Raw genomic sequence first — 27,191 nt, 5'->3', positions numbered from 1 at the left:
AGTTTAACCGATACCATTTCAGGTGGAATTATTTCATGGGGATTTTATACCATTCGTATCTTTCCTGTGTGGCTTTAAATGTCCGTTGGATCATTGCATTTGTTGTAATTTTATGAAATGGACCGATTTAAGAACTATAAATTTGTAGCCGACATCGTTCCACTGAGGTGTTTAATGTTTTGTTGCCATAGGTGCTGGGAAAACACAAACAAATGTTTTATTTAGCAACCGTCAAAGTAGTCTATGTAACAGACCCTGGCCCAGGCAAAGCCAACCATGGTCTATGATACGTAAACAGATTCAGCAATTAATTATGCAACTAGACTGCATATGACCTCGAAAACTGTCCAATCAGTAGGCGCCTTCTATAAGCGCGTAATGCGAGCTCCCTGCGTGCGTAAACATCACGCCCATGATGAGTAACATTTTTGTAGAGGTTGTAGTATTACAAAAACGCGGCATCAAAATTGATTAACCACAATCTTAGTCCAGATTTCGGAATGAAATGACTTGGCTCCGCGGATAACGGGTGATACTCAACTTACAGTCAAAGTGCGGCTCAGGGAATCTGTCTTGAAAAGTCACAGCATAAACATGTGGATGATTTTACGTCACTGATTTGTTGGTATTTCTTAAGGTGTCATTGTTTGAGGATGCAGAGCCAAGTTTCTTCCGATCCCTTTCTCTGATGCTGCGTCCGGTTCTCTTCATGCCCAACGATTACATCGTTCGTCAGGGAGATGTGGGTGATGAAATGTACTTCATTCATAGGGGAACGGTAAGCATAATAATGAAAAAGTTTTGAATCTTAACACAAACTCTCAAATCGGTTCACGATTATTATCCCTGTTCATCAGACCGTGAAACCATTTTTTCTGCAAGAGCTTGGGATTAGTGCAACCTGGTCTCTACCCTCACAGGTATGCGTTTACACTGCTGGTGGAGAGACGCAATTGTAGTAAAGTGTCTTGCCTAAAGACACAAGCACCGTGTTTCCTGTCAGGGTTCAAACCCATGTACCATCACACATCAGGCCATGAAACCAGATATTTGCAACAGCTCCAGATCACAATAATCTGGTCTCTACCCTAACAAGCTCCAATATACATGTACTCCTGGGTGGAAAGAGGCAATCATAGTAAAGTGTCTTGCCCAAGAACACAAGCACCATGTGTTAAGGACCTCATGTTTCCTGTCAGTGTTTGAACCATGTACTATCACACCATTGTTTGTCAAAATGAACAGAAATTGAAATTGGTTAAACATGAATACAAAAATTGAAATATTTGAAAAAACTTTTTTTTACTCACATAATTCAGGTTGAACTGATGGATGAAAACCACCAATCACAAGTAGACCGAGTCATCGGCGCTGGCGAATTCATCGACGATATCAACCTCCTCTACGATGTCCCCCGACGTACCTCAGTCCGCGCCCGGACCCATGTAGACCTCCACGCCCTGTCCGTGGGCGACCTCAAAGCCGTGCTAGAACAATTCCCAGACGTGGAGGCCAATATTCGACGCATAGGGCACGCCTTGTATGGCCAGTATGCAGCCAGCGTCAATGCACAGGACCACTTCCCTCCGAAACAGACCGTCGTTTAACCCTTACCCCCGCTGGTCCTTCAGAAATCCACCGGTAAGTTTCTGGGAACTTGCGGAGCAAGGTTTCGGTAAAAATCCTCGGTGGACGATTTTGGAGGATTCGGAAGAAACTTAAAACGTCTGGAAAATTAGGGTTGATGAATGTAATTTTTATCTCCTACAGCATTAGTAGATTTCTTGAAATTAATGAAAAAGCTAAAAAAAAAGCCGGATCATATGGATTCCACTGAGAGACAGTAGAGGGCGCTTTGTCAACGCAGTTGAGAACCTTAGTAAGAGGGGGACACTGCGAGTGCGTACTGGTGTGTACGTGTTCTACATAGCCTCCCGAGGACCGACACACACACAGAGAGAACAAAAGATCCTTTCAGTCCTCGGGAGTTGGGTCTTTTGTTGGAAACGTCCTCTGTAATAAGTTTGTGTGCTTAGTTTATGGGAGAGTGTTGTAATACAGGGATAAAAGGAAACACAAAGCATTGTCCTTGGGAGTATAGTAAAACGAGAGTGTATGCACGTGTATGGCGTGAAGTACGCTCAACTCATATTCACAATGCGCCCCAATCCGTTGTGTCTTCACATGGGCGTCGGGCGTCGTCGGGGATGCGTTTGAATGTCTCTCCCAGTGGTCTCCCCCAACTCTCCCTTTCTTACCGTTGAGGGGGTACTTGTGCGTGCAGTCCATAGATTTTGTAATCATTCATTCTGTATCTCTCACGTTTGTCATTCTAAAAAGTTCTTCGCGTTTGTTTGAAAACATTTTGGGAAATGAAGACGTTTATTAGTCTGAAGATCATTGAGACATTATCCCTCCTATGGAAACAAATATTCTGTGCCAAGTTGTCATTTCAGCCAAAATCAGTCAAGTGACTGTTGTCAACAGTTAAGATCTCCCAGTCTACATAGAGCAGGATTGACTGGCTGTGACTGTTTATGTAACTCGATACAGCTATGCTTTGACTGTAGAAGAGTGATAAGCCAGCTATGTCTGACACTCGCCTGCTTTTGTCGGTTGACTGAATTTTGACTAGTCACAGTGTTTGCTTGAAATATGATGTGACTGTTGGTGACTAGCCTGTGCAAAAGGCATGACAGGGGAAGAGGATTGATTTTTGACTGTCTGTGACTGTTCAGACAGCAGGAGGGTTAAAATGTTCAGTGAATTAAAAATGATAAATTGAAGTTTCTAGACGTAAAGTCTTAATAATTAAAAAAAGAAAACTAATAATATACTTCCAAATAATATTCCCCGCTTTAAAAGTTTAAAAAACCTAAGTTATTTTCAAATTCAAAAAGTTGAAATAAGACTTATAATTACTAAAATTTGATCATTAAAATATTTCCAATGTTAATTCAAATATTGAATCTCGTGCACTGTACAGTTTGGATTTTCTTATAGCCACTTATATTCTTCAACAGTTGAAGGCGCCCCATTCACCCAAAAATTTGGGCTTTTTGACTGTATTATTATAAAATCGCTCACTTTATACAGCATTGATGTTCTATGCATTCTTCATGCAAACATTTCGTATTAAAACACATTGACTTGTTAACAGTTTGTAATGAAGCGGACGTTTAGTGGCAGCACGGACATTTTGTTTTTGGTGCAGAGTAAATGTTACAAATTGGATAGAGGTTTGTATTTAGAATTCTAGAAACATTAGGGAAAGACTACTACAAGTTGGTTCTAGAGTTTACAATAGTCTGTTCATTTTATTTGTGCATTTGGTCCACAAAAAGGGCCTGAGTTAGCTGTTCAGTGGTATTACAAGGCGATCCTATATGATAGCACTGCCCATCTCACAAGCGAAAGTTAGTTGGTCAGGCAGCCGGATATTAAGATGACTCTATCCGGCCCACTCGGACCAGCACATAAACAAACAAAATGCAGTGTTTCATTTTTTTATCAGAAACTGTCAAATACAGATTGAATTTTGCCTTAAGCATTGCATTCGACAATTTCTGTGTAAAACAAAGGACCCAAAAGTTTTAGATGACTGTGTTATTAGAGATCTTTCTCTGATATTTATTCAATCTGAATTTTAATGATTTTTTGTGTGTTGGTTTTAGTAATAGTTGCCTAGGTGTGTACATTATTTCATGTCGTTGTTATAAAAATTATTAACATGAAGCATTTGACTCCTATTCGTATTTTCAGCATTTTAGTTGTACACTATTGTAAATAGAAAATAATAATATATTGAAAACATATTTCAGCATTTAAATCTTCCTTAAATATTTACATATACTGAATATTACATTCGTATATTTACTTTGAAATTTGTTTATTAAAATTGTCTAGAGATTTTTCTATCGTTTTCCTGCCTGCTAATGGTTGCTGAAATCTCTCTTTCTTGACTATTATAAGTGTAATACGACCTTTCCACGAAAACGCTTTGAATTGAAAGTGACAGTATTATTAGACGCACACGCAAAACAATACAACAGACTGATCTGTGAGGCTCCGCCCATCGTGCACGTCGGCAACACGTGAACAACACGTGAACCACGCGTGCACAAAACGTACACCTATCCAATGCCGCATTGCGTGCTCCAGACGCGCTGCGTGATGTGCACGCAACGCCAGACCTGAATCACGGACGTGATTGGTCAAAATTCCTGGGCGCCTCTTCGTGGATCGGTCGATTCGGACTTCTGCGCTGTATAAGTGACAAATTGAATAATCACCAAGTTCTATTGACATGGTTTAAGTTGTGAACTCACAGCCTATGCAGTTGATAATGAGAAGTACATGTACGTAGAGTCTGATTATTTATCATTTTGTTCTGTATATAATTAGTTCAGCAAATAATAATTTCTAGAGAATCTGTGATTTTAAGGAAGCGTTTTTCTCTAGGTAAGAATCTTCTTAGAGCACATAGTTCGCACGGTTTCTAAAATTAACAATTTTATACCTTTCAGATAAAAAAAACCCGTCTTCATGACTTTGCTGTGGTTTGTACACGACATATAGGTATTGCTATCTTTTATGTGCTGGGAAATGTGTTGACGATTCCAAAAAAATTAATAGTAGCCAACAGTACCAGATTGAAATATAATTTTTTTTTTAATAGCATTGAATATTCGAAATCAATGGTAGATTAGCAGAGTTTTATTATCTGTACATTGTGAATCATATATTATTATTGTATACTTCAAAGTTTGAAATTTTATTTGTACTTGATTTTGTTATTGGGATACGTTTTTGTTTCATTTTATTTATTTATCCATTTAGTTATTTATTATTGTTTTGGTATATTGATGTTCTCTTTCATGCCTAACAAAGGAATATGTACCGATGCATATGCATTGCGAGTAAGCGCACATTTTTTCTACGGTTTTAAGCTTTGTGAACAACATAAACTACTCTTGTTATCACTGACTTCTATGCTAGTGCGCTTTGAAGCAATGGACTCGCCACTTTGGTTCCCCAAAAACGTCACGTCAGGACTAGGCTAAGCCTACATGTTTCATGTGGGCCTTTCATCATTCTGTGGCGGAGATTTGTTCTTGCAACAATTCCTTCCCCCAAAATCGAAAACAAAAACAAAAAGAACTCTTTAAGTGTTAGTCAATTGGAGCAGGAACCTTTGAATCTGAAAACCGAATCGGAATATATATTTCTTTTGTTTGTTGCCGCCTGTTGAGAAAACAAACAAACAAACAAACACAAACTGCGTTTACTGCGCGTGCGTCATTGGTGTCCCAAGATGGCGAACATCGGCTTCAATGCGGCTGCTTCAAACTTTTCAACCAGTCCCGTTATAAGAAGTCGGTGGTTGCAACTGATTCAAAGATAATCACGTGGGTATCTTTAACCAAGCGGTAAAATGACGTCACGACGGCAGTATTGTATGTGTAGTTTTGAACTTGACTCACGTTCATAGTAATCACTCTTTTTAACCAGCAGATACTTAACTGTAGAAAACGCCTATGTAGTTTGTAACACTTTTCATTCGATGTCCCCGTTGATAAGTCTTGCATTAGCAATTGGAATGTGACGATTTATTTATGTAATTATTTATTTTTATTTTGGTGACTTTCGTTTTTCAATACTCTTAATAGTTTGGGTTTTTTTTTTGTTCGAATGAGCTCCAAGTTTCCTGTGTTTTCAACATCGATTCTAGTCTGTTATGCTCTATACTGTAGCTCATAGCGTCGCTTGGCTCGTGCCATTCCTTACCCGTTGTGATTTGCCAATTCTGGGCCGACTGCCCGGTCACGCGTTCATTCTAGCTCTACTTGTCTGAACTTAGATGTGTCCATCATTATCTTTTTTTCCCCCAGTTACGAACAAAAAGTTGCAATAAAAATGGTTTTCACGTTTCCTAAATAAACCAGGTTGTTCTTTAGTCGTTGTTATTGTGATGAAAGGTGTGATCTGCTTTTAATTACTTAAAATGGAGAATGAGGGCTAAAATAGGTAAAAATTTATTTTTTCTGAATAATTTATTATTTTTCGGTGACTCGATACGAAAATTTGATCGTCCTACACCGAATTATGATTAGAAATGTAAAGTTCTACCCCCTTAGAAAAATCAAATTTTGCTCAATTTTGATTAAAATGCATGGTTAACATTTTACAATTTTTAATTTTTGAGAAACAAATTTTGCCCAATTTTGATTAAAATGCAAGATGAACCCCTTGCAAATCTTATTTTTTGAGAAACGCCAACCTTTGCTAGATTTTGATTGAAATGCGGGGATTACCCCTTACAATTTTAAGTTTTTGAGAGAAATAAAATGTTGCCCAAATTTTTATCAAAATGCCAGGTTAACCCCTTACGATTCTTAATATTTGAGAAACCTAATTTAAGGCCTACTCAATTTTGATTCAAATGCAAGGTTTACCCCTTACAATGTTTTTTAGAGAATTTAAAGTTAATTTGCCCAAATCTTCAAAATTCTGCGTGTTAGAGTATTGATTGATGTTCCTCTTCAATTTTGGCCAAAAAATGAATTTTTTTGAAAGTTGCTAGAAAGATACCTTAAGGGCCCTAGAACGCATTCCAAATTGATTGCTGGACAGATGTGCTATCAAAGGGGAAATTCCGAAGAAAAATTAAGGTAAATTCGCTTTCAAACCGACAGTCGCCCGTAGCGGTACGTACCGCTGAGGGCGCTCAACAACAGTCGCCCGTAGCGGTATATCTCTGGGGGGCGACCAACAACAGTCGCCCGTAGCGGTATACGGCTGGGGGCGACCAACAACAGTCGCCCGTAGCGGTATACTCTGGGGGCGACCAACAACAGTCGCCCGTAGCAGTATACCGCTGGGGGCGACCAACTACAGTCGCCCGTAGCGGTATACCTCTAGGGGCGACAATATGGTCGCCCCCAGAGGTACGTACCGCTGGGGGCGACAATTATTGGTCGCCCGTAGCGGAAGTTCTATCCTCTAGGGGCGACAACAGTCGCCCGTAGCGGTATACCGCTGGGGGCGACCAACAACAGTCGCCCGTAGCGGAATACTGCTGGAGGCGATCAGAAAAGGTCGCCCCTAGAGGTACGTACCGCTGAGGGCGCTCAACAACAGTCGCCCGTAGCGGTATATCTCTGAGGGCGACCAACAACAGTCGCCCGTAGCGGTATACCTCTAGGGGCGACAATATGGTCGCCCCCAGAGGTACGTACCGCTGGGGGCGACAATTATTGGTCGCCCGTAGCGGTAGTTCTATCCTCTAGGGGCGACAACAGTCGCCCGTAGCGGTATACCGCTGGGGGCGACCAACAACAGTCGCCCGTAGCGGTATACCGCTGGGGGCGACCAACAACAGTCGCCTAGAGGTACCTACCGCTGGGGGCGATCACTTACGGTCGCCCCTAAAGGCTAGACCGCTGGGGGCGACCGATAACGGTCGCCCCTAAAGGTATCTGTACCTCTAGGGGCGACGAATAACAATTACAGGGTATTTTTTTTTCTCTAAAAATTGATGATTTTTGCCCAAATCTTCAACATTCTGCGTGTTAGAGTATTGATTGATGTTCCTCTTGCACCATATGAATTTCTGCCTTGTTTTGAGAAAAGTTGAAATTGGTCAATTTTTGGCCAATTTTGACTGAAAATGTAAGGCTAACCCCTTGCATTTTTTTTCAAGTTTGGCCAAAAAATGAAAATTCTTCAAAGTTGCTGAAAAGATGCCTTAAGGGCCCTAGAACGCATTTCAAATCGATTGCTGGACAGATGTGCTATTAAAGGGGAAATTCCGAAGAAAAATTAAGGTAACATCGCTATAAAAATGTTTTTTTTTCCCTCTAAAAATGGATGATTTTTGCCCAAATCTTCAACATTCTGCGTGTTAGAGTATTGATTGATGTTCCTCTTCCATCCAGATGAATTCCTGCCTTGTTTTGAGAAAAGTCAATTTTTGGCCAATTTTGACTGAAAATGTAAGGCTAACCCCTTGCATTTTTTTCAAGTTTGGCCAAACATGAAAATTCTTCAAAGTTGCTAGAAAGATGCCTTAAGGGCCCTAGAACGCATTCCAAATAGATTGCTGGACAGATGTGCTATCAAAGGGGAAATTCCGAAGAAAAATGAAGGTAAATTCGCTTTAAAAGTATTTTTTTTTCTCCCTCTAAAAATGGATGATTTTTGCCCAAATCTTCAACATTCTGCGTGTTAGAGTATTGATTGATGTTCCTCTTGCATCCAGATGAGTTTCTGCCTTTTTTTGAGAAAAGGTGAAATTGGTCAATTTTTGGCCAATTTTGACTAAAAATGTAAGGCTAACCCCTTGCATTTTTTTCAAGTTTGGCCAAAAAATGAAAATTCTTCAAAGTTGCTAGAACGATGCCTTAAGGGCCCTAGAACGCATTTCAAATCAATTGCTGGACAGATGTGCTATTAAAGGGGAAATTCCGGGAAAAAAATAAGGTAAAATCGCTTTAAAAATGTTTTTTTTCCTCTAAAAAATTGATGATTTTTGCCCAAATCTTCAACATTCTGCGTGTTAGAGTATTGATTGATGTTCCTCTTGCACCAGATGAATTTCTGCCTTTTTTTGAGAAAAGTTGAAATTGGTCAATTTTTGGCCAATTTTGACTGAAAATGTAAGGCTAACCCCTTGCATTTTTTTTCAAGTTTGGCCAAAAAATGAAAATTTTTCAAAGTTGCTAGAACGATGCCTTAAGGGCCCAAGAACGCATTTCAAATCGATTGCTGGACAGATGTGCTATTAAAGGGGAAATTCCGAAGAAAAATTAAGGTAAAATCGCTGAAAAAAATGTTTTTTTCCCTCTAAAAAAGGATGATTTTTGCCCAAATCTTCAACATTCTGCGTGTTAGAGTATTGATTGATGTTCCTCTTGCACCAGATGAATTTCTGCCTTTTTTTGAGAAAAGTTGAAATTGGTCATTTTTTGGCCAAATTTGACTGAAAATGTAAGGCTAACCCTTGCATTTTTTTCAAGTTTGGCCAAAAAATGAAAATTCTTCAAAGTTGCTAGAAAGATGCCTTAAAGGCCCTAGAACGCATTCCAAATCGATTGCTGGACAGATGTGCTATTAAAGGGGAAATTCAGAAGAAAAATGAAGGTAAAATCGCTTTAAAAATGTTTTTTTCCCTCTAAAAAAAGAAGATTTTTGCCCAAATCTTCAACATTCTGCGTGTTAGAGTATTGATTGATGTTCCTCTTGCACCAGATGAATTTCTGCCTTTTTTTGAGAAAAGTTGAAATTGGTCAATTTTTGGCCAATTTTGACTAAAAATGTAAGGCTAACCCCTTGCATTTTTTTCAAGTTTGGCCAAAAAATGAAAATTCTTCAAAGTTGCTAGAAAGATGCCTTAAAGGCCCTAGAAAGCATTCCAAATCGATTGCTGGACAGATGTGCTATTAAAGGGGAAATTCAGAAGAAAAATGAAGGTAAAATCGCTTTAAAAATGTTTTTTTTCCCTCTAAAAAAAGATGATTTTTGCCCAAATCTTCAACATTCTGCGTGTTAGAGTATTGATTGATGTTCCTCTTGCATCCAGATGAGTTTCTGCCTTTTTTTGAGAAAAGGTGAAATTGGTCAATTTTTGGCCAATTTTGACTAAAAATGTAAGGCTAACCCCTTGCATTTTTTTCAAGTTTGGCCAAAAAATGAAAATTCTTCAAAGTTGCTAGAACGATGCCTTAAGGGCCCTAGAACGCATTTCAAATCAATTGCTGGACAGATGTGCTATTAAAGGGGAAATTCCGGGAAAAAAATAAGGTAAAATCGCTTTAAAAATGTTTTTTTCCTCTAAAAAATTGATGATTTTTGCCCAAATCTTCAACATTCTGCGTGTTAGAGTATTGATTGATGTTCCTCTTGCACCAGATGAATTTCTGCCTTTTTTTGAGAAAAGTTGAAATTTGTCAATTTTTGGCCAATTTTGACTGAAAATGTAAGGCTAACCCCTTGCATTTTTTTTCAAGTTTGGCCAAAAAATGAAAATTTTTCAAAGTTGCTAGAACGATGCCTTAAGGGCCCAAGAATGCATTTCAAATCGATTGCTGGACAGATGTGCTATTAAAGGGGAAATTCCGAAGAAAAATTAAGGTAAAATCGCTTTAAAAATGTTTTTTTCCCTCTAAAAAAGGATGATTTTTGCCCAAATCTTCAACATTCTGCGTGTTAGAGTATTGATTGATGTTCCTCTTGCACCAGATGAATTTCTGCCTTGTTTTGAGAAAAGTTGAAATTGGTCAATTTTTGGCCAAATTTGACTGAAAATGTAAGGCTAACCCCTTGCATTTTTTTCAAGTTTGGCCAAAAAATGAAAATTCTTCAAAGTTGCTAGAAAGATGCCTTAAAGGCCCTAGAACGCATTTCAAATCGATTGCTGGACAGATGTGCTATTACAGGGGAAATTCCGAAGAAAAATTAAGGTAACATCGCTATAAAAATGTTTTTTTTCCCTCTAAAAATGGATGATTTTTGCCCAAATCTTCAACATTCTGCGTGTTAGAGTATTGATTGATGTTCCTCTTGCATCCAGATGAATTCCTGCCTTGTTTTGAGAAAAGTCAAGTTTTGGCCAATTTTGACTAAAAATGTAAGGCTAACCCCTTGCATTTTTTTTCAATTTTGGCCAAAAAAGTGAAATTTTTTGAAAGTTGCTAGAAAGCTGCCTTTCTTGAGAAAAGTCAAATGTTGCCCAATATTTTGATGAAAACAGTATGGTTAACCCCCTAGAATTTTTAAGTTTTCAGAAAAATTAAATTTTGGCCAAATTTGATGAAAAGAGCAAGGTTGTACCCATGTTAGATTTAAATTTTTGAGAAAATCTAATTTTGCTCAATTAAGATGAAAAGAGCTACAAGGTTAACCCCTTACACATTTAAACAAAATTAGCAACAGAAGCCTATAAATTCCCATCACAGCAAAAAAATTGTCCTTGACGTGTCATGATCGCCAGTCAAATTTCACGAGAACTCGTCAAACAACAAGAAAATATGACCGAAACAACTTAAAACGAAAATACTCTGTGGTTCGGGTGATAAGGCACAATGTACTAATTGAATTTAACTGAAAGTCCGTGCAATAACTCTTCATGATGTATTACATTCAGGAGTGAATTTTCAAGAACGAAAATGCGATTGGTCATGACAAACAAGACTGAAGATTGAGACAAAGTATTGGTTTTTCTCTCCCTCAACAGTGTCTTGTGTCGCAACACGGAGAAAATCTTGGCGATAGGCTGCAGTCGCAGTCCAAACAGAATATTTGCCTCACTTTTGAACAAAAACGCTCGTCCGGGTACCCACGATATGTCCAAAATTAAATGACGCATTGAATTGAATTCTGGCCAGACGATTGAAAATGAAAAATAGACAAACAAGACAGAAGATTGAGACAAAATATTGTTTTTCTCTCCCTCAACAGTGTCTTGTATGTGTTGACTAGGAGAAAAACTAGGCGACAGGCTGCAGTCGCAGTCCAAACAGAACATTTGCCTCACTTTTGCACAAAAACCATAGTCCTAGTGGACACGATATGTCCAAAATTAAATGACGCATTGAATTGAATTCTGGCCAGACGATTGAAAATGAAAAATAGACAAACAAGACAGAAGATTGAGACAAAATATTGTTTTTCTCTCCCTCAACAGTGTCTTGTGTTGACTCGGAGAAAAACTTGGCGACGGGCTGCAGTCGCAGTCCAAACAGAACATTTGCCTCACTTTTGCACAAAAACGCTCGTCCGGGTACCCACGATATGTCCAAAATTGAATGACGCATTGAATTGAATTCTGGCCAGACGATTGAAAATGAAAAATAGACAAACAAGACAGAAGATAGAGACAAAATATTGTTTTTCTCTCCCTCAACAGTGTCTCTCCCTCAACTAGGCGACAGGCTGCAGTCGCAGTCCAAACAGAACATTTGCCTCACTTTTGCACAAAAACCATAGTCCTAGTGGACACGATATGTCCAAAATTAAATGACGCATTGAATTGAATTCTGGCCAGACGATTGAAAATGAAAAATAGACAAACAAGACAGAAGATTGAGACAAAATATTGTTTTTCTCTCCCTCAACAGTGTCTTGTGTTGACTCGGAGAAAAACTTGGCGACGGGCTGCAGTCGCAGTCCAAACAGAACATTTGCCTCACTTTTGCACAAAAACGCTCGTCCGGGTACCCACGATATGTCCAAAATTGAATGACGCATTGAATTGAATTCTGGCCAGACGATTGAAAATGAAAAATAGACAAACAAGACAGAAGATAGAGACAAAATATTGTTTTTCTCTCCCTCAACAGTGTCTCTCCCTCAACTAGGCGACAGGCTGCAGTCGCAGTCCAAACAGAACATTTGCCTCACTTTTGCACAAAAACCATAGTCCTAGTGGACACGATATGTCCAAAATTAAATGACGCATTGAATTGAATTCTGGCCAGACGATTGAAAATGAAAAAAAAAAAAACAAGACAGAAGATTGAGACAAAATATCGTTTTTCTCTCCCTCAACAGTGTCTTGTATGTGTTGACTCGGAAAAACTAGGCGACAGGCTGCAGTCGCAGTCCAAACAGAACATTTGCCTCACGTTTGCACAAAAACCATAGTCCTGGTGGACACGCTAATCATGCACTCAAACATTAGGTGATGCATTGAATTGAATTGTTGCCCGATGATAGTTCATGAAAAATAGACAAACAAGACAGAATATTGAGACAAAATATTGTTTTTCTCTCCACCAAGTGTTTTTGTGTCCACACGGAGAATAACCTGTGAATCTGCAGTCACAGTCCAACCAGAACATTTGCATGGGCGTCGCCAGGTTTAAAAAAAAATTAAAATTCTAGAAGGGGCAAAGTACACTCCCCTCCCCTAAAATCCCTGTATTTTTCCAGCGAATTCTCGCTATATCATTTTTCGAGGGGGTAGGGACATTTTCTTCTTTTCGCTTTTCTAGAGGGGGGGGGGGGGGGGGGGGGGGAGTGAATTGTTGAAAACATCAAATTTCGTCTAATTTGCCTTTACAAATATATATTCTTGAGAAAAGTCAATTGTTGCCCAATTTGGATGGAAAGAGTAGGGTTAACCCCTTATAACTGATGGTGGTTTTTTTTTTAATAGAAATCAAATTTTGCCTGATTTTGATGAAAAGAGCAAGGTTAAATAAAGCCTTACAAATTTAAATTCTGGAGAAAAATCGAATGTTTCCCAATTTCGATGAAAAGAGCAACATTAACTCTAAGAATTTGAATTTTTGAATTAAAAATAACAGTGATGAATATTCCTTACAGTTTTGATTTTCAAGAAAATCCAACTTTAATCAACTCCAATTAAAATGCAAGGATATTCCCATACAATTTTTATTTTCCAAAACAGTCACATCATTATTTCAAATTCTGGTGTAAAAACAGACGCTGAGACCTGGGGAAAAAAATAAGTACACGTGTACTCATGTCCACAATATTGACACTGCTTGAAACAAAACGAAACATTTTCAAAATTTCAATTTCAATTAAAAGCTAGTTGGTTGACCAGCAAGGAAAAACCACTGCCCCCAATTTACAATGATTTAATAAGTCCACATTAATGCAATCGATAACACATCTTAGGACGGTACAAGCCAGCTAGACTGGTTCCCCGACCTTACAATTCCCCACCATCTATAAATTGCTCTGTTTTAACTTAAGTGGGGTCCGGGAACCAACCTACAGAAACATGATTGTTTTTCTTGGATTTCCCAGCATCTACGAACACAAAACTTTAAACATGTCAATGTAACAATATTTGCTATAAAATACGAACCCCAAATCCATCCATTTCCGAAAAATTGCAGCAAAAGCAAATGTATACAAAAAAGAGTTTGTATTAACCCCAACTCCCCAGCATAATTTACTAGGAACCATACCCATTCTGGCAAATTCCAACACCCACATGGGAAATTGTACACACACACTGTTGGACTTAGTTTCTGGAGGTATGCCAACCCCAGTGTAAAAGACCATCAGTTTAGGGGTACTGTACCTATCCCAACAGATTTAAACAAAACCTGCTGTTGAACTTTGAAGGGTTGCGTTCAGTTAGGGTTAATGAGAGTTGACTATACATGCTTAAGCCCTTTTCACACTAGAGCCTCTCTACCCGGGTTGACCTCAACCCAGGGTGAACCCAGTGCCGCCTAGGGGTTGAGTTTTTGATTTTAAACCCCGCGTTCAACCCCGCATCATTTCACACGTTTCATGCAAATCAAGCTTATCGTGCTCAGTTACTACTGTTTTGAACCCTGGCAAGAATTTCAACCCGGGTCGAAAATCTCAACCCTGGTCTGGAGCAGGGTTGAGTTCAACCCAGGGTGAAATCAATCTCGTGGTTGACGCAGGGTTGACACGGGGTTGAAATTCCTCAAGTGTGAAACGATGCATGTTTTCCACCCTGCGTCAACCCCGAGATTTGTCTAGTGTGGAAAGGGCTTTACGCAATCATCATTTACTGATGAGCAACTGATTCAATTTGTCAAAACCGAACTGAATACTGCTACAACAATCACATAATTGAATTTACCAAATAATTGTTGCAAACCAACAGACTTTGCGTTAAGGCGCGGTTAGACGACAATGGTTTTGTATCGCTAGAATAGGTAAGAGTGTACTTGTTCTACATAACCCCCGAGAACCGACACACAAAGGGAGAACAACAGATCCTTTCAGTCCTCGGGAGTTGGGTCTTTTGTTGGAAACGGTCCTCTGTAGTACATTTGTGTGCTTAGTCTAGGGGAGTGTGTTATATTACAGGCACAAAGGAAAACACAAAGCATCGTCCTCGGGAGTATAGTAAAACAAGAGTGGGTGAACCTTTTGTATATTTGTTGATAATAAATACATACACAACAGCCTCCGACATACTTGCAACACATTAGGAGATCCACGTACTACCCTGAATGAAGAAAGTAGCTGGCTACGATGTACTTGTAATATTGTTTTTTGAGTTGAGTTTATCACATGGATTCGAGTTGTTTGACTAACGCTTCTCTTTCTTTGATGATTTTCCACGCTTGGTCTCTTTCCTTTTTCGTTGGTGAACGTTTTTTCTGTTTTGCTGCCATGATGCGTCGAAAAGCATCCATTGCCTAAAATTACAAAAATGTAAAATAAAAATATTAGTCAGAACAAGTTCATCAAAAATCAATCATAAGCCAATCATAAGTCATCGCGAGCCAATCACAAGTCCATCACAGGTCCATCACAAGTCATCAAAAGTCCATTACAAGTCAATCATAAGTCAATCACAAGCCATCACAAGTCCATCACACGCCATCACAAGTCAATCACTAGTCCATCGCAAGACATCACAAGTTCATCACAAGTCATCACAAGTTACCAAAAGTCCATCACAAGTCGATCGCAAGACATCACAAGCCAATCTAAGTCATCACAAGTCAATCGCAAAACATCACAAGTCAATCACAAGCAATCGAGTAGCAAGGACAAGTGACATGGTAAAGTTTAAAGATGTACTGCTCGAGGTAAATATCAAGTTTCACCAAAAAATACATTCCTAATTTGCTGTTTTTTTAGCAATATGAAAGTTATGCACTTTTTATAGAGATATCGAACAAAAAAATAAACGTCAAATAATTTGCAACCACAGTCATTCAGTTTACACGAGCCAGACTGGTTCCCTCCCCTATCAGAACCATTAGTGCGGGGCTGGGAACCAGTCTTCTCACAGGGTAGATCTGTTCGTTAACAAAATCGACCCAAAACAAACACCAATTCTAGAGGATTGCAGAGACCAAAAGTAGAAAAAAGTCGTTGTTTTTTTCTCGTTGAAATAAAACATAAATACCTCATTATCTGAAGCTCGCATTTTCTGTCGGAGTTCCTGTCGTTTGATCTCTTCCTTTGCTAGTCGGTATAATCGCATCTTCTGGCTGCGATTGTGCGCGGAGAGCGCCCTCAACTCAGCTTGCCGCTTCTGCAGTTCCACCAGTATTTCGTCATCCATGTCGTCGGTGACCGGGTCATCTGCATCTAACAGACCTGAGAATCAAACAATTACAATTTTGGTATGGTGGTAAGTTTAAATCAAACAAAGAGACTTTCAGCTTCTCAAGTAGTTGTCACTCAAAAAAAACTTGGCCAATAATAAGTAACAGATTAAATAAGTTGTACATTTTGATTCGTTTATGTCCACATCGAAATCCGGCACATGGTACCCTGTGGAGACATGTGCATAGTAGGAACAAAAGATTGTTAAAGTCTACACAGGGCAAATTCTATAGGTGAATACGTCTGCACAAGGTTATCACGAAATAGGGATTTTACTAAAAAATAGGAATTTCAGAGGTGTGTTGATCCGTCCCAAATTGAAGTATTTTATGTAAGATACATAAGTCCGAATTTCAGCCCAGGAAATTAAATCTAGTCAAAATAGGAGCATTTTGAAACTACACTTTCAAACTGTTAAATTTCAGTACACGAAAACAAAGGAATGACTCCACAAGGATGCAAATTGCAGTATTCGTGAGTATACAGTGTTTATACGTCTGTGAAGGGCAAAACCTAATATTGATTTACCATCAACCCGATGCAAAAATATCATGTTATGAATTATAAATATTCATAAGATGGAATTTTTGTGTTTTTTATTATTTGCTACGCCCAAATAATAAATAAATATTTATGTAATATTAAGCCGTAGCAAACACTGAAAATTCAAAGACGGCCATATTTCCTCTCATAAGGAATAAATCTTGGGATAAGTTTTACCTAGATGGAGTAGTTCTTCTCGGAGTCTGGCTTCTAAGGCTCGCGTGTGTGGAACGGTGAAGCGATTTCCGTTCTTGGGCGACACTCCATCTTTGCTCTCTGTGCCGTCTCCCTAAACAAAAAATTCTCAACAAAATTAGCATTTCAAGATTGGTGGACACAACAGAGGGCGTTATTTGGAAAAGGCAAATGTGGGTAAAGAAAAGTGTCCACTTGAAATAGTGCCCTCTATCGTGTACACCAAATCTCAAAAATTTGCAAGCTTACACGGGTGGGATGCGAACCCACGACCTCCTGCTTACAAGTGCAGACATCTTACCACTTGACCACCGAGCTTGACGGGGTAAGTTGCAGGTGATTTTTTCCCCGAAATGGATCGGGTTTCTTATCTTCTGATTGGTCCAACTGACAGATCGCAGTAGAATCGCGTGTACGCAGCTTATGAAATATTGCCCTATTTCATGATATACAAAATGGATGCGGAACGCGCATAATCTGAGACAAACAAAACTAAACGTACAAAAGTTCATAAGGTTGTCTAAGGGGCGTGGCTAACTCGCAAACGGCGATAGGTCAATTACGTGCACATCTAATTGATTAAAGAGGTTGTGGAATGCTCGAAGACATTTCCGTCATTTTTGGGTATATGTAGCCTAAGGTGTGATGAAATAAAAACGACTATTGTTTCTGTCATGAAATGAGTACAAAGGGTACTTTTGAGAACTATTTTTCAGGTCCTGTTTTGACCCGAACGTGCAATTTGTGTAAAAGTCGTCGTTGCGGGCAGCAAACAAAACACAGTAATCGTGACGTAATAAACAGGACTCGTTTATGCTACTCTGCATCGGGAGTCCTGTTTATTACGTCACGATTTACTGTGTTTTGTTTGCTGCCCACAACGACGACTTTTACACAAATTGCACGTTCGGGTCGAAACAGGCATGACAGGACTTGAAAAACAGCTCTCAAAAGTACCTTTTGTACTCATTTTATGACAGAAACAATAGTCGTTTTTATTTCACCACACCTTAGGCTACATATACCCATAAAATGACGGAAATGTCTTCGAGCATTCCACAACCTCTTAAAGGATGGTTCATACATGGTGCAAAAGCAAATGCGAAGCCAAATTTGTGACATCACGGTCAGAACACACACTGCAAATATGCAATAATTGCAATACAGTGAAATCTCGATAAGTCAAATCTCAAGGGGACAAGTTCAAAATTTGACTTAAGCAGAGTTTTGAGTTAAGCAGGGTTGTATATCATTGTTATACTACTGAAGGCAATGGATTCTTTGTTTGACTAAACAGTTGTTTTGAGTTATCAGAGTTTAACTTCTTGAGATTTCACTGTAATCGCTTTCCTTTGCACTTTGAATCAGCCTTTTAGTCTCAAGAAAACAAACCCAGTGAATAAACTTTACGTGCTGTAAGAAATGTTCCTTCTTCGCCGTTATTTAAAAGATAATAATAATAATTTGGGAGGCTCATCATCCCTACTTGCAGCTGAGAAGCTGAATTGCAAAGGACGCGGCTACAACGTGGTCGAGCCGCTGGCATGTAAAAGCGCCTTAGGCAGCCAGCCATACGGCCAATGTCTGACCACTGAGCACAGCCAGAGACTGAAAGTGATTGATTTTTTTAATTCCGAAGCGAAAAAGCCCTCACTCAGATTTGAACTCCAATCAACTGAGAAGTCAGGAATACCTCAGACCAGTCCACGAAACTTGCATAGTGAAACGTGGCACCGTACATAATCCATACACGTACACATTGTGTGTCTCTGCACACGGCACCAATGCACAAAAACTGTGGTTCCTGTCACGTTCGCAAAAGCCGGAATAGCTGCAAATAATTTGATGACGTCCGGATTTACCAAGGTGTGATTGGACACTCCACATATTAGCCCCGCCTACATTATCTGTATTCGCATACGAGGTCGTGCGCTGGAAATCTAGCGCAAAGTAAAGAAAACATAAGCTTTGGCCGATGATTGAACCAAGGCTCGACATCGTCTCCAACTGATTTGCATAAAAATAGTGGCCGCGTGAGGTCGCTGTTCGCGCTGTATTTTTACATGCATGTGCATAGCGCGTGAGGATATATGCAGACGATTGACCGCGTACGGGACGAATAACGACGAGAGCATTGACCAAGGCTATGAATATGCATGTATTGGAAGAAATTGCCACGGTGAACTGAACATTAAAATCTAAATCTCTCCAAATTTGTACAAGATTGAACGAATACATCGACAAAATGGGGAACTGCCAACATAGGGCTGGATAGCTCAGTTGGTAGAGCACCGGAACGGCAATCCGGAGGTCACAGGTTCAAACCCTGCTCCAGTCAATTTCTTTTGTCAACGTTAAACTTAAAGCTAGAGTCCATCATTTGCAGCCATCCGAAAAGTAACTGGCGTAATTATTGTTGAAAAACAAACTTGGTTGAAAGATAGTAAGGGAATTAAACTCCCTGTGAAATTATTCTTTCTGGGAAGCTGTCATTTTGAAGTAATCAATGAAAGAAGGCATTTCCAACGGTGATTCTTAAGAAGCACCGTAGGAAAATTTAAATTAGTAGTTTGTTTTGTTATTCAGCGCAGCGCGCACAAGTATTGGAACAACGCACACGCGCGCGCAGTTGTTGTAATTTGTCGGATCAGTGCGCTACGTCGCGTATAGCTGCAATTCAAAACAATTCAAAACATGATTCAGTAACTTTTGATTTGAAATTGAGATCTTAGAATGCTGTTTTTCTCGGAATATACAGCTGAAGCTTAGCTGAAACTTCATCAGGTTAGTTGCTCAGTATCCTTCATTAGATTTTGAACTCTTTTGTTGCTTCAAACGAACAAAATGCACACATTACAAATGATGGACTGTAGCTTTAAGATTGAATGTTGATACGTACTTTAGTAGACGTTTCTGAGATGATGTCTTCTATAGGTGTCATGATGTTTTCTTCAACTAACGCTGAGATAAGTCGTTGCGTCAACGGTCCAAACGGGCAGATGTCTTCTTCGCGACTGAAACATAAAATGTATCAATTATGTTACAAGAAGACTTGGCAAGTCTAGTAAAGCTGGTCCCTGAGTGCACACATTCTATTCAATGCATCTGGCCTACACAGTGGGCCGATTCAGCCAACTCATTGGCTTACAGGGTAATCCTATACAATAGCACTGCCCGACTCACAAGTGACAGTCAGTCAGTCAGTGAGAACACTAGGCTGGCTCTCTGGGACCAGCACATTACCTCCTGAAGATATTTAACATAGCTTTAAATTATACATTTTTTTGTCAAGCGACGGTTAAAATTCAGAGTTTTAAAAATTTGAAGATGTCCGTACCTTTCTGCTTTCTTGAGAAGAGCCTTTGCTTCCTTGCTGTTTGCGTTGTTCATGGAACCTTTCTTCTTGTCGCCAATTTTGCTTCCTTGAGATGAAGATGCCAAAAATAAGCCAATGAAAGTATTCTTTCCGACAATTACATATTAAAGTTGTAGTGAATTAAAACAAAAGTCAATCACACATAAAATTGCAATTCAATTTGAGTTCATAACAAGTCAACTTGGAGTTAAATTAAGAGTCAATCACAAGTCAGTTACAAATCAAGCACAAGTCAAGTCACAAATCAATCACAAGTCAATCACAAGTCAATCACAAGTCAATCACAAGTCTGTGATCTGTCTGTGATCAGTTTCACAGTCTTACCTTCCTTCTGCTCCTCCAATAAGTCTTCCTGCGCCCATCTGAGAGCGTAGTGCTTCCCTAACGGCGGGATCTTAAAATAATCCATGTCATCATCAGAAGTCTTAAGAATATCATCTAGAACTTTTATGTCTTCGCTTGTGATGTCTGCGCAGTAGGGCTCCACCGACGTCCAGAAACGATCCGGGGCGTCATTCCGAGGGACGCGAGGCGGGGGTGGTTCGGCTAAGGGATCGTCCGTGAACTCATACTCTTGAAGTTTTTGCTGAAAGCAAATGACAATATTAATTAAGTACGTCTTGAATGGAAAGAATGTTTGAAATGCTGAGTCTAAGGTTCTGTTACTCAGACTCCAAAATGACTCGGGACTCAGACTCACCTGAAGTGTATCGAGATTCTGACTCCAAGTATCCACTCAATTTAAACAGGTGTCTCATGGATATGGCTGAGTGGTTCTTGACTCGAACTCAGATTCAATCAATTTGACTCAGGACTCAGACTCAGCCGAAGTGAATTGAGAGTCACACTCAACCCAAGCGACTCGACTACCGCTCTTGATTGTGGTATACAGACTTACAGCTTCAGAATTATAGCTTCATGAATTGGACTCATGACTCGCGACTCAGACTCGACAAAAGTGACTCGAGACTCACACTCACACTCAACTCAAGTGACATGACTTCAACTCAGCACTGCCCTAATATGACTTACATTCACATATACATGCAAACTCTTAGCCTTAGGTCTTCCTTGTGACTTAGACTAAAAATGACTCGGCACTCAGTCTCAGACTCGGTTTAACGTGACTCAAGACTCACATTCACACTAGACTAAAGTGACTGGCTACAACTCCTGGTTGTCCTAATATGACTTAACTGCATACTTTGTACGAAGCTAGTAGGTATTCCGACTATTCTTCTTCTGACACCATGTAAAAGGCTAGTAGGACTTCTGACTATCCCACCTCTGACACCATGTAAAAGGCTAGTAGGACTTCTGACTATCCCACTTCTGACACCATGTAAAAGTTAGTAGACTTCTGACTATCCTACTTTTGACACCATGTAGGTGGCTAGTAGGACTTCTGACTATCCCACTTCTGACACCATGTAAAAGACTAGTAGGACTTCTGACTATTCCACTTCTGACACCATGTAAAAGACTAGTAGGACTTCTGACTATTCCACTTCTGACACCATGTAAAAGACTAGTAGGACTTCTGACTATCCCACTTCTGACACCATGTAAAAGGCTAGTAGGACTTCTGACTATCCCACCTCTGACACCATGTAAAAGGCTAGTAGGACTTCTGACTATCCCACTTCTGACACCATGTAAAAGGCTAGTAAGACTTCTGACTATCCCACTTCTGACACCATGTAAAAGACTAGTAGGACTTCTGACTATTCCACTTCTGACACCATGTAAAAGGCTAGTAAGACTTCTGACTATTCCACTTCTGACACCATGTAAAAGACTAGTAGGACTTCTGACTATCCCACTTCTGACACCATGTAAAAGGCTAGTAGGACTTCTGACTATCCCACCTCTGACACCATGTAAAAGGCTAGTAGGACTTCTGACTATCCCACTTCTGACACCATGTAAAAGGCTAGTAAGACTTCTGACTATCCCACTTCTGACACCATGTAAAAGGCTAGTAGGACTTCTGACTATCCCACTTCTGACACCATGTAAAAGGCTAGTAAGACTTCTGACTATCCTACTTTTGACACCATGTAAGTGGCTAGTAGGGCTTCTGACTATCCCACTTCTGACACCAATTAAAAGCTAGTAGGACATTAAAGAATGATGCTTGATTCAAGGCGATTATTCTCGGGTAACGTTGATAAGGGTTGTATTTATTCAGTGGCCATTAAGTAAAACTTTTATTAGACTGGTCGGTACAGGGCGCTAGACCAACTATTATTACACTTATGACTTGGGCTAAAACTACTCCGGAGTCGTACTCAGACATGACCTAAGTGACTCAAGACTCACATGACTCAACTTCAACTCTTGCTTGTCCTGATCGGACTTACATGCATGCTCTTTGCCTTGGGTCTCCCTGAAGCAGCAGCTGTTGGTGGAGTAGCTGTAGCAGCCATCGCGCCTTGCTTGCCGCCCGATTCCTTGATTTTCTTTGGTGGTTTTTCTGGTTTTTCAGATTTTTCCTCGACACGACTTCTCTTACCGGATGGAGTAGACGCTTCATCTTTCTGCTAACAGATAGAAAACCAAATTTTATCAGCTGGTATCATTCAATTATAATAACGTGACCTTGAAAGCGTCCTTATCCACCAGTATTGGTGCTCAAGGCGCTACATCATTATTGGGCCAATGAAACATTCCAAATACCATTTCAGCTCCCTGGTATACAGCTCGATGCTGCCATTTCGGCACAACGCAGCTTAAGTCAACCACAATAACCATCTCTGCCCTCACAGGTACCCATTTACTCCTGAGTGGGGAGAAGCAATGCGTGACAAAGTGCCTTGCCCAAGGGCACACGCACCATAGCCCCAGGCTGGACTCGAACCCACAACCTGCAGGATTTCCCCGCAGACCACGATCTCAATGCTCCAGACCTTGTTGGGTACCTGGAAACACAGGCATCGTTTTTCATGACAGCTCCACAAAATTGTTGAAAAATGACAACATTCTTACCGGTTTGCCCTTGCCACTTGCGGGCGTCGGGGTAGTTGCGCCTTTCTTATCGCGTCTCTCCAACCAGTCAATTAAAGTTTTGTTCTCCGTTTCCAACTGCAGCATGCGTTTGGACACCGACGCAAGCAAAGTCTCCAACTCCAGTTGTAAGGTGTCTAACTCGTCCATGACGATGCCTTCCCCCTCTTCACGCTGCAACACTGAAGGATACAAATGACATGATTCTTGAAACATTTAACACTTATGTCAGACTTGAGTATAAGTCTAATTCAGAGACACTAAAAAGCTTCTAGTGTTAAAATTACAATAACACCTCATTAATTCTAGATTTTAGAGGGATTCTTTCAAAATCCTGAAATAAAGAAAATTCTGACCAAAAAATTCATGAAATCAGGCAAAATCCTGCCCAAAATCTGGAAAAAATCCAAAAATCAGATAAAATCCTGCAAACAAAAATTCCTGAAATCAGGACAAATACTAATAAATTTCAGCCCTGAAAAAAAAAACAGACCCAGTTATTTTACATTTTACTGGTGTGACATGTACATCTTTTCTGTACTGTCAATTTATTTGAGTGTTTAAACTGAAAAAAAAATTATAAGATATTTGACAGATCGTTTGGAAAATTTGTGGATGTATGATGCATTTTATGCAGCATGATTTTCTTAATGTTAGTGTCCTTTTTAAAAACTTTTTCATATAAATTGAACTTTTAACTTTAAAGTGAATTTGACATCATGAAACATTCAAAGCAAAATTTGCCAGAGTTGAAATGTCTCCAACTGTTGCATAATTGTAGCGCGGTACTCTTCACGACAATCACAAAATGTGTATTGCGCTTTCATTTTCTGCCAACATGAACCGGACTTCACATGGCAAATGACAGTATTTTTTTGGCTGGTTCGAAACGGGTCAGACAGTGTCCTCTTTGTAACATGTTTCTCACTGAATAAACTGACTCATTGACTGGCTGTCGCTTGTAAACTGGGCAGTGCTATTGTATAGGACCACCTCTTTATGAATGGGCTACATGTAAATCTGGCCCATCGTGTAGACCAGGTACATGGAAAGACCAGTGAATAGTCATTCTGAATCAATTGAATAGGATTACGTGCACTCTGGAACCAGCTTTATAGACTAGCGTGGTCTTGACGCTTACCCGTGGTGTATCTTGGGCAGGATTTCTCGTGGTCGATTGGCACAAACTCCTGGAACTGCAACGGGCAATCTTTCACCTCGGTCATCTTCATGTTTGCAGATCGGTTGTACAAAAACTGATACAAAATTAAACAAAGAAATATATAAATGATAAATCATTCAACGTGAATAAGGTGTTTCACGGTAATATGCAACCATTAAATTTATCCCACATACCCCTGGCCCTGCCCACATACATCAGCCCATGCTGCCTTGCCTTTATTCCCTTTAAAATTAAAAATTCGTCCGAGCTAGAGTAGATGTGTTTTTTTAGTAAAAACTTCAAAATTTCCCCAGCTGAATTTTACTTTTTAATTTTAAAGTTCTATTAACATATTATTATCACTTTCTGATGGCTGATACTAGTGATAGGTCACTGAAGGGCAAAATTACTAGTGATGGCCAAATATGGAAATTTTTCCCTTGAAACACCCCCCTACAATAAATATCCCCAAACAAACAAAATCCTGGGTTTATACGCCACAGCGCCCTCAACGGCCCTCCTCCAAATCCGGCCCCTCGCCGCTCGCGATGTTATAATTATTCATTTTCCATTCATAACACTACAGCAAATTAAAAAGACCAATCACATACCAACAATATACAAAATTCCCTCTGATGAAGCTGGTTTATTTATGCTTCTGCACTTTGTTGTCCAACAGAAATATCGTTGATTTGTTCAGCTCATTTTGCTGTGCGATGCTTTGTTTTGCTATTCCTCTATGGTTTTGCACAATTTCCGCTGGTCCACTTTCAACCTCGTCTTCATGTCGTTGAGCAGTACGTCAGATTGAAATGAGACCCTGAGAAACCTGGCTCAAGGTAGCCGTGGATTTGGCCGCCCATTCACCAAAATTAAATAAAGTGTATAATACATGCGGCAAAAGGTGATTGAACGAATTTCCCATAATAAACGACAAATAACAATATTTTGTTCACGCCAAATAAAAAAAATCGACATAAGCAACCGTTTTATCAAATTTTTGATGCAATAATCACTATTACATTAGCTGCATAATGGGAATTATGACATTTCGCGTTAATTTTCAAAGCTTTTGGAGACGGTTTGAAAGTAGATGCATCATTATTTTGAAACAAAGTGTACCCATGGAGGAATTGGTGTACCACACGTAATATTAAAAACTGACAATTTTATTTCATAATCTAGGAGATCATGTTACTGGGCACACTTCATTTTGGTATAGGCTTCAGCCGAACACTTATTAGTGCCTAATTGGCCCGTAAGAGTGACCACATTTTCCAAGCACATAATTGGTTCTATTCTGCTGCGTATATTACTGCCTCTTTTTAAAACAAAGTGTACCGCACATGTTGTCAATTTCACTGATTTCATAATCTACGAGATCATTGTTACTGGGCACACTTAATTTTGGTATGCAGAACACTGATTAGTCCCTAATAAACCCGTTAAATTGACACTATTTTTACTGCACAATTGAACGCGTTTTAGATCTATTCAGTAAAAAGTCGCAGTTTTGTTTCATTAATGTATGAGATAATTATACTGGGCACACTTAATTTTTAGTATTAGCTTCAGCCGGATACTAATTAGTCTGTTAAAGTGATCCCATTTTCACTGCACTAACAGACACAAGTGTTCCCGTCGAGTATCAAAACAACGTCTCCACAGAGTGCTTTATTTTTGTTCACTTGTTTTCGGATCGAATTTTAATATACGGTGTGTTCTTTAAATCATATTAAATATATTCTCCAAGTGTTCCCGTCGATTTTCAAACCATTTGTGTCCTCATCCCGAACAATTATTGAACAAAATTTCAATTCAGTGCAATGTGTTTTTGTTGAGTTATCGTCGCCACAGAGTGTTTTATTTTTGTTCACTTGAATTCGGATCAAATTTTAATATACGGTGTGTTCTTTAAATCATATTAAATTTATTCCTCAAGCGTTCCCGTCGATTTTTAAATGGATGAGTCCTATATCCAGAACAATTATTGTACACAATTTCAAGTCAGTGCAATGTGCTTTTGTTGAGTTATCGTCTCCACAGAGTGCTTTATTTTTGTTCACTTGTATTCGGATCGAATTTTAATATACGGTGTGTTCTTTCAATCATATTAAATTTATTCTTCAAGGGTTCCTGTTGATTTTCAAACCATTTGTGTCCAATATCCCGAACAATTATTGAACGAAATTTCAATTCAGTGCACTGTGTTGTTCTTGAGTTATCGTCTCCACAAAGTGTTTTAAGTTTTGTTCACTTATTGCCGACTTCGTTTGGGCAGATCGTGATCCGCTTGACAGAAGTCTTTACAGTGGTGACCAGTATTTGTGTAGCGCGCCCTCTTTTGGAAGAAATTGATGTTGGTAAAATGTACGGGAGTGCCCTTACACGCTGTAGTTTTTGTTTTTGTTATATTTATTTTCTTCAACGGTTTCTGTCGAATTTCAAATGTATTGTGTCGAATATCACAGTCAATTATGGGACGCAATTTCAAATCAGTGCAATGTGTTTTTCTTAGGCTATCGTCTCCACAAAGAGTGTGCTTTATTTTTGTTCCATTAAAAGTGACTCGAATTCGAATTGAATTTTTCGCGATTAATAAACTGCACTTTCTTTATATCATATTAAATTTATTCTTCAAGAGTTCCCGTCGATTTTCAAATTGGTTGAGTCCTATATCCAGAACAATTATTGGACGAAATTTCAATTCAATGCAGTGTGTTTTTCTTGAGTTATCGTCGCCACAGAGTGCTTTAGTTTTGTTCACTTGAATTTGGATTGAATTTTAATAAACTGTATGTTCTTTAAATCATGCAAAAAAATAGTTAG

General features: G+C 39.3%; 2 protein-coding genes and 1 non-coding gene across 4 annotated transcripts in view; 2 read left to right on the top strand and 1 right to left on the bottom strand.

Annotated features, from left to right (window-relative positions):
* Positions 1 to 5,956, top strand: part of LOC119725413 — a 62,617-nt gene extending 56,661 nt beyond the window's left edge. The window contains exons 48-49 of the mRNA XM_038196818.1: positions 638 to 778; positions 1,320 to 5,956. Coding sequence (XP_038052746.1) covers positions 638 to 778; positions 1,320 to 1,607 — 429 coding nt within the window. The 3' untranslated portion in view covers positions 1,608 to 5,956. The remainder of the gene's footprint in view (positions 1 to 637; positions 779 to 1,319) is intronic.
* Positions 5,957 to 15,015: 9,059 nt separating this feature from the next.
* Positions 15,016 to 25,120, bottom strand: LOC119725781 (transcriptional adapter 3-B-like). 2 transcript variants are annotated; one of them, XM_038197352.1, is made up of 10 exons: positions 24,974 to 25,120; positions 24,342 to 24,456; positions 23,183 to 23,382; positions 22,558 to 22,737; positions 20,519 to 20,780; positions 20,156 to 20,240; positions 19,718 to 19,832; positions 16,801 to 16,912; positions 15,878 to 16,071; positions 15,016 to 15,158 (listed from the first exon to the last, which is right to left on the bottom strand). In XM_038197352.1, the coding sequence occupies exons 2-10, from the start codon at positions 24,430 to 24,432 to the stop codon at positions 15,027 to 15,029; spliced, it is 1,371 nt and encodes a 456-aa protein (XP_038053280.1). In that variant the 5' UTR covers positions 24,433 to 24,456; positions 24,974 to 25,120; the 3' UTR covers positions 15,016 to 15,026. The 2 variants fall into 2 exon arrangements, with proteins under 2 accessions (XP_038053280.1, XP_038053281.1); XM_038197353.1 differs by having other exon boundaries at positions 22,558 to 22,734.
* On the top strand, positions 19,084 to 19,156 carry Trnaa-ggc. Its single transcript has one exon. It is a non-coding gene; the product is annotated as a tRNA-Ala (tRNA).
* Positions 25,121 to 27,191: the final 2,071 nt, after the last annotated feature.

The sequence above is a fragment of the Patiria miniata genome, unplaced genomic scaffold, assembly GCF_015706575.1.
Source record: "Patiria miniata isolate m_02_andy unplaced genomic scaffold, ASM1570657v1 HiC_scaffold_19, whole genome shotgun sequence".
Classification (NCBI taxonomy): Eukaryota; Metazoa; Echinodermata; class Asteroidea; order Valvatida; family Asterinidae; genus Patiria; species Patiria miniata.
The sequence above is the reverse complement of the archived record's forward strand: the minus strand, read 5'-3'. Positions and strand labels throughout refer to the sequence as shown.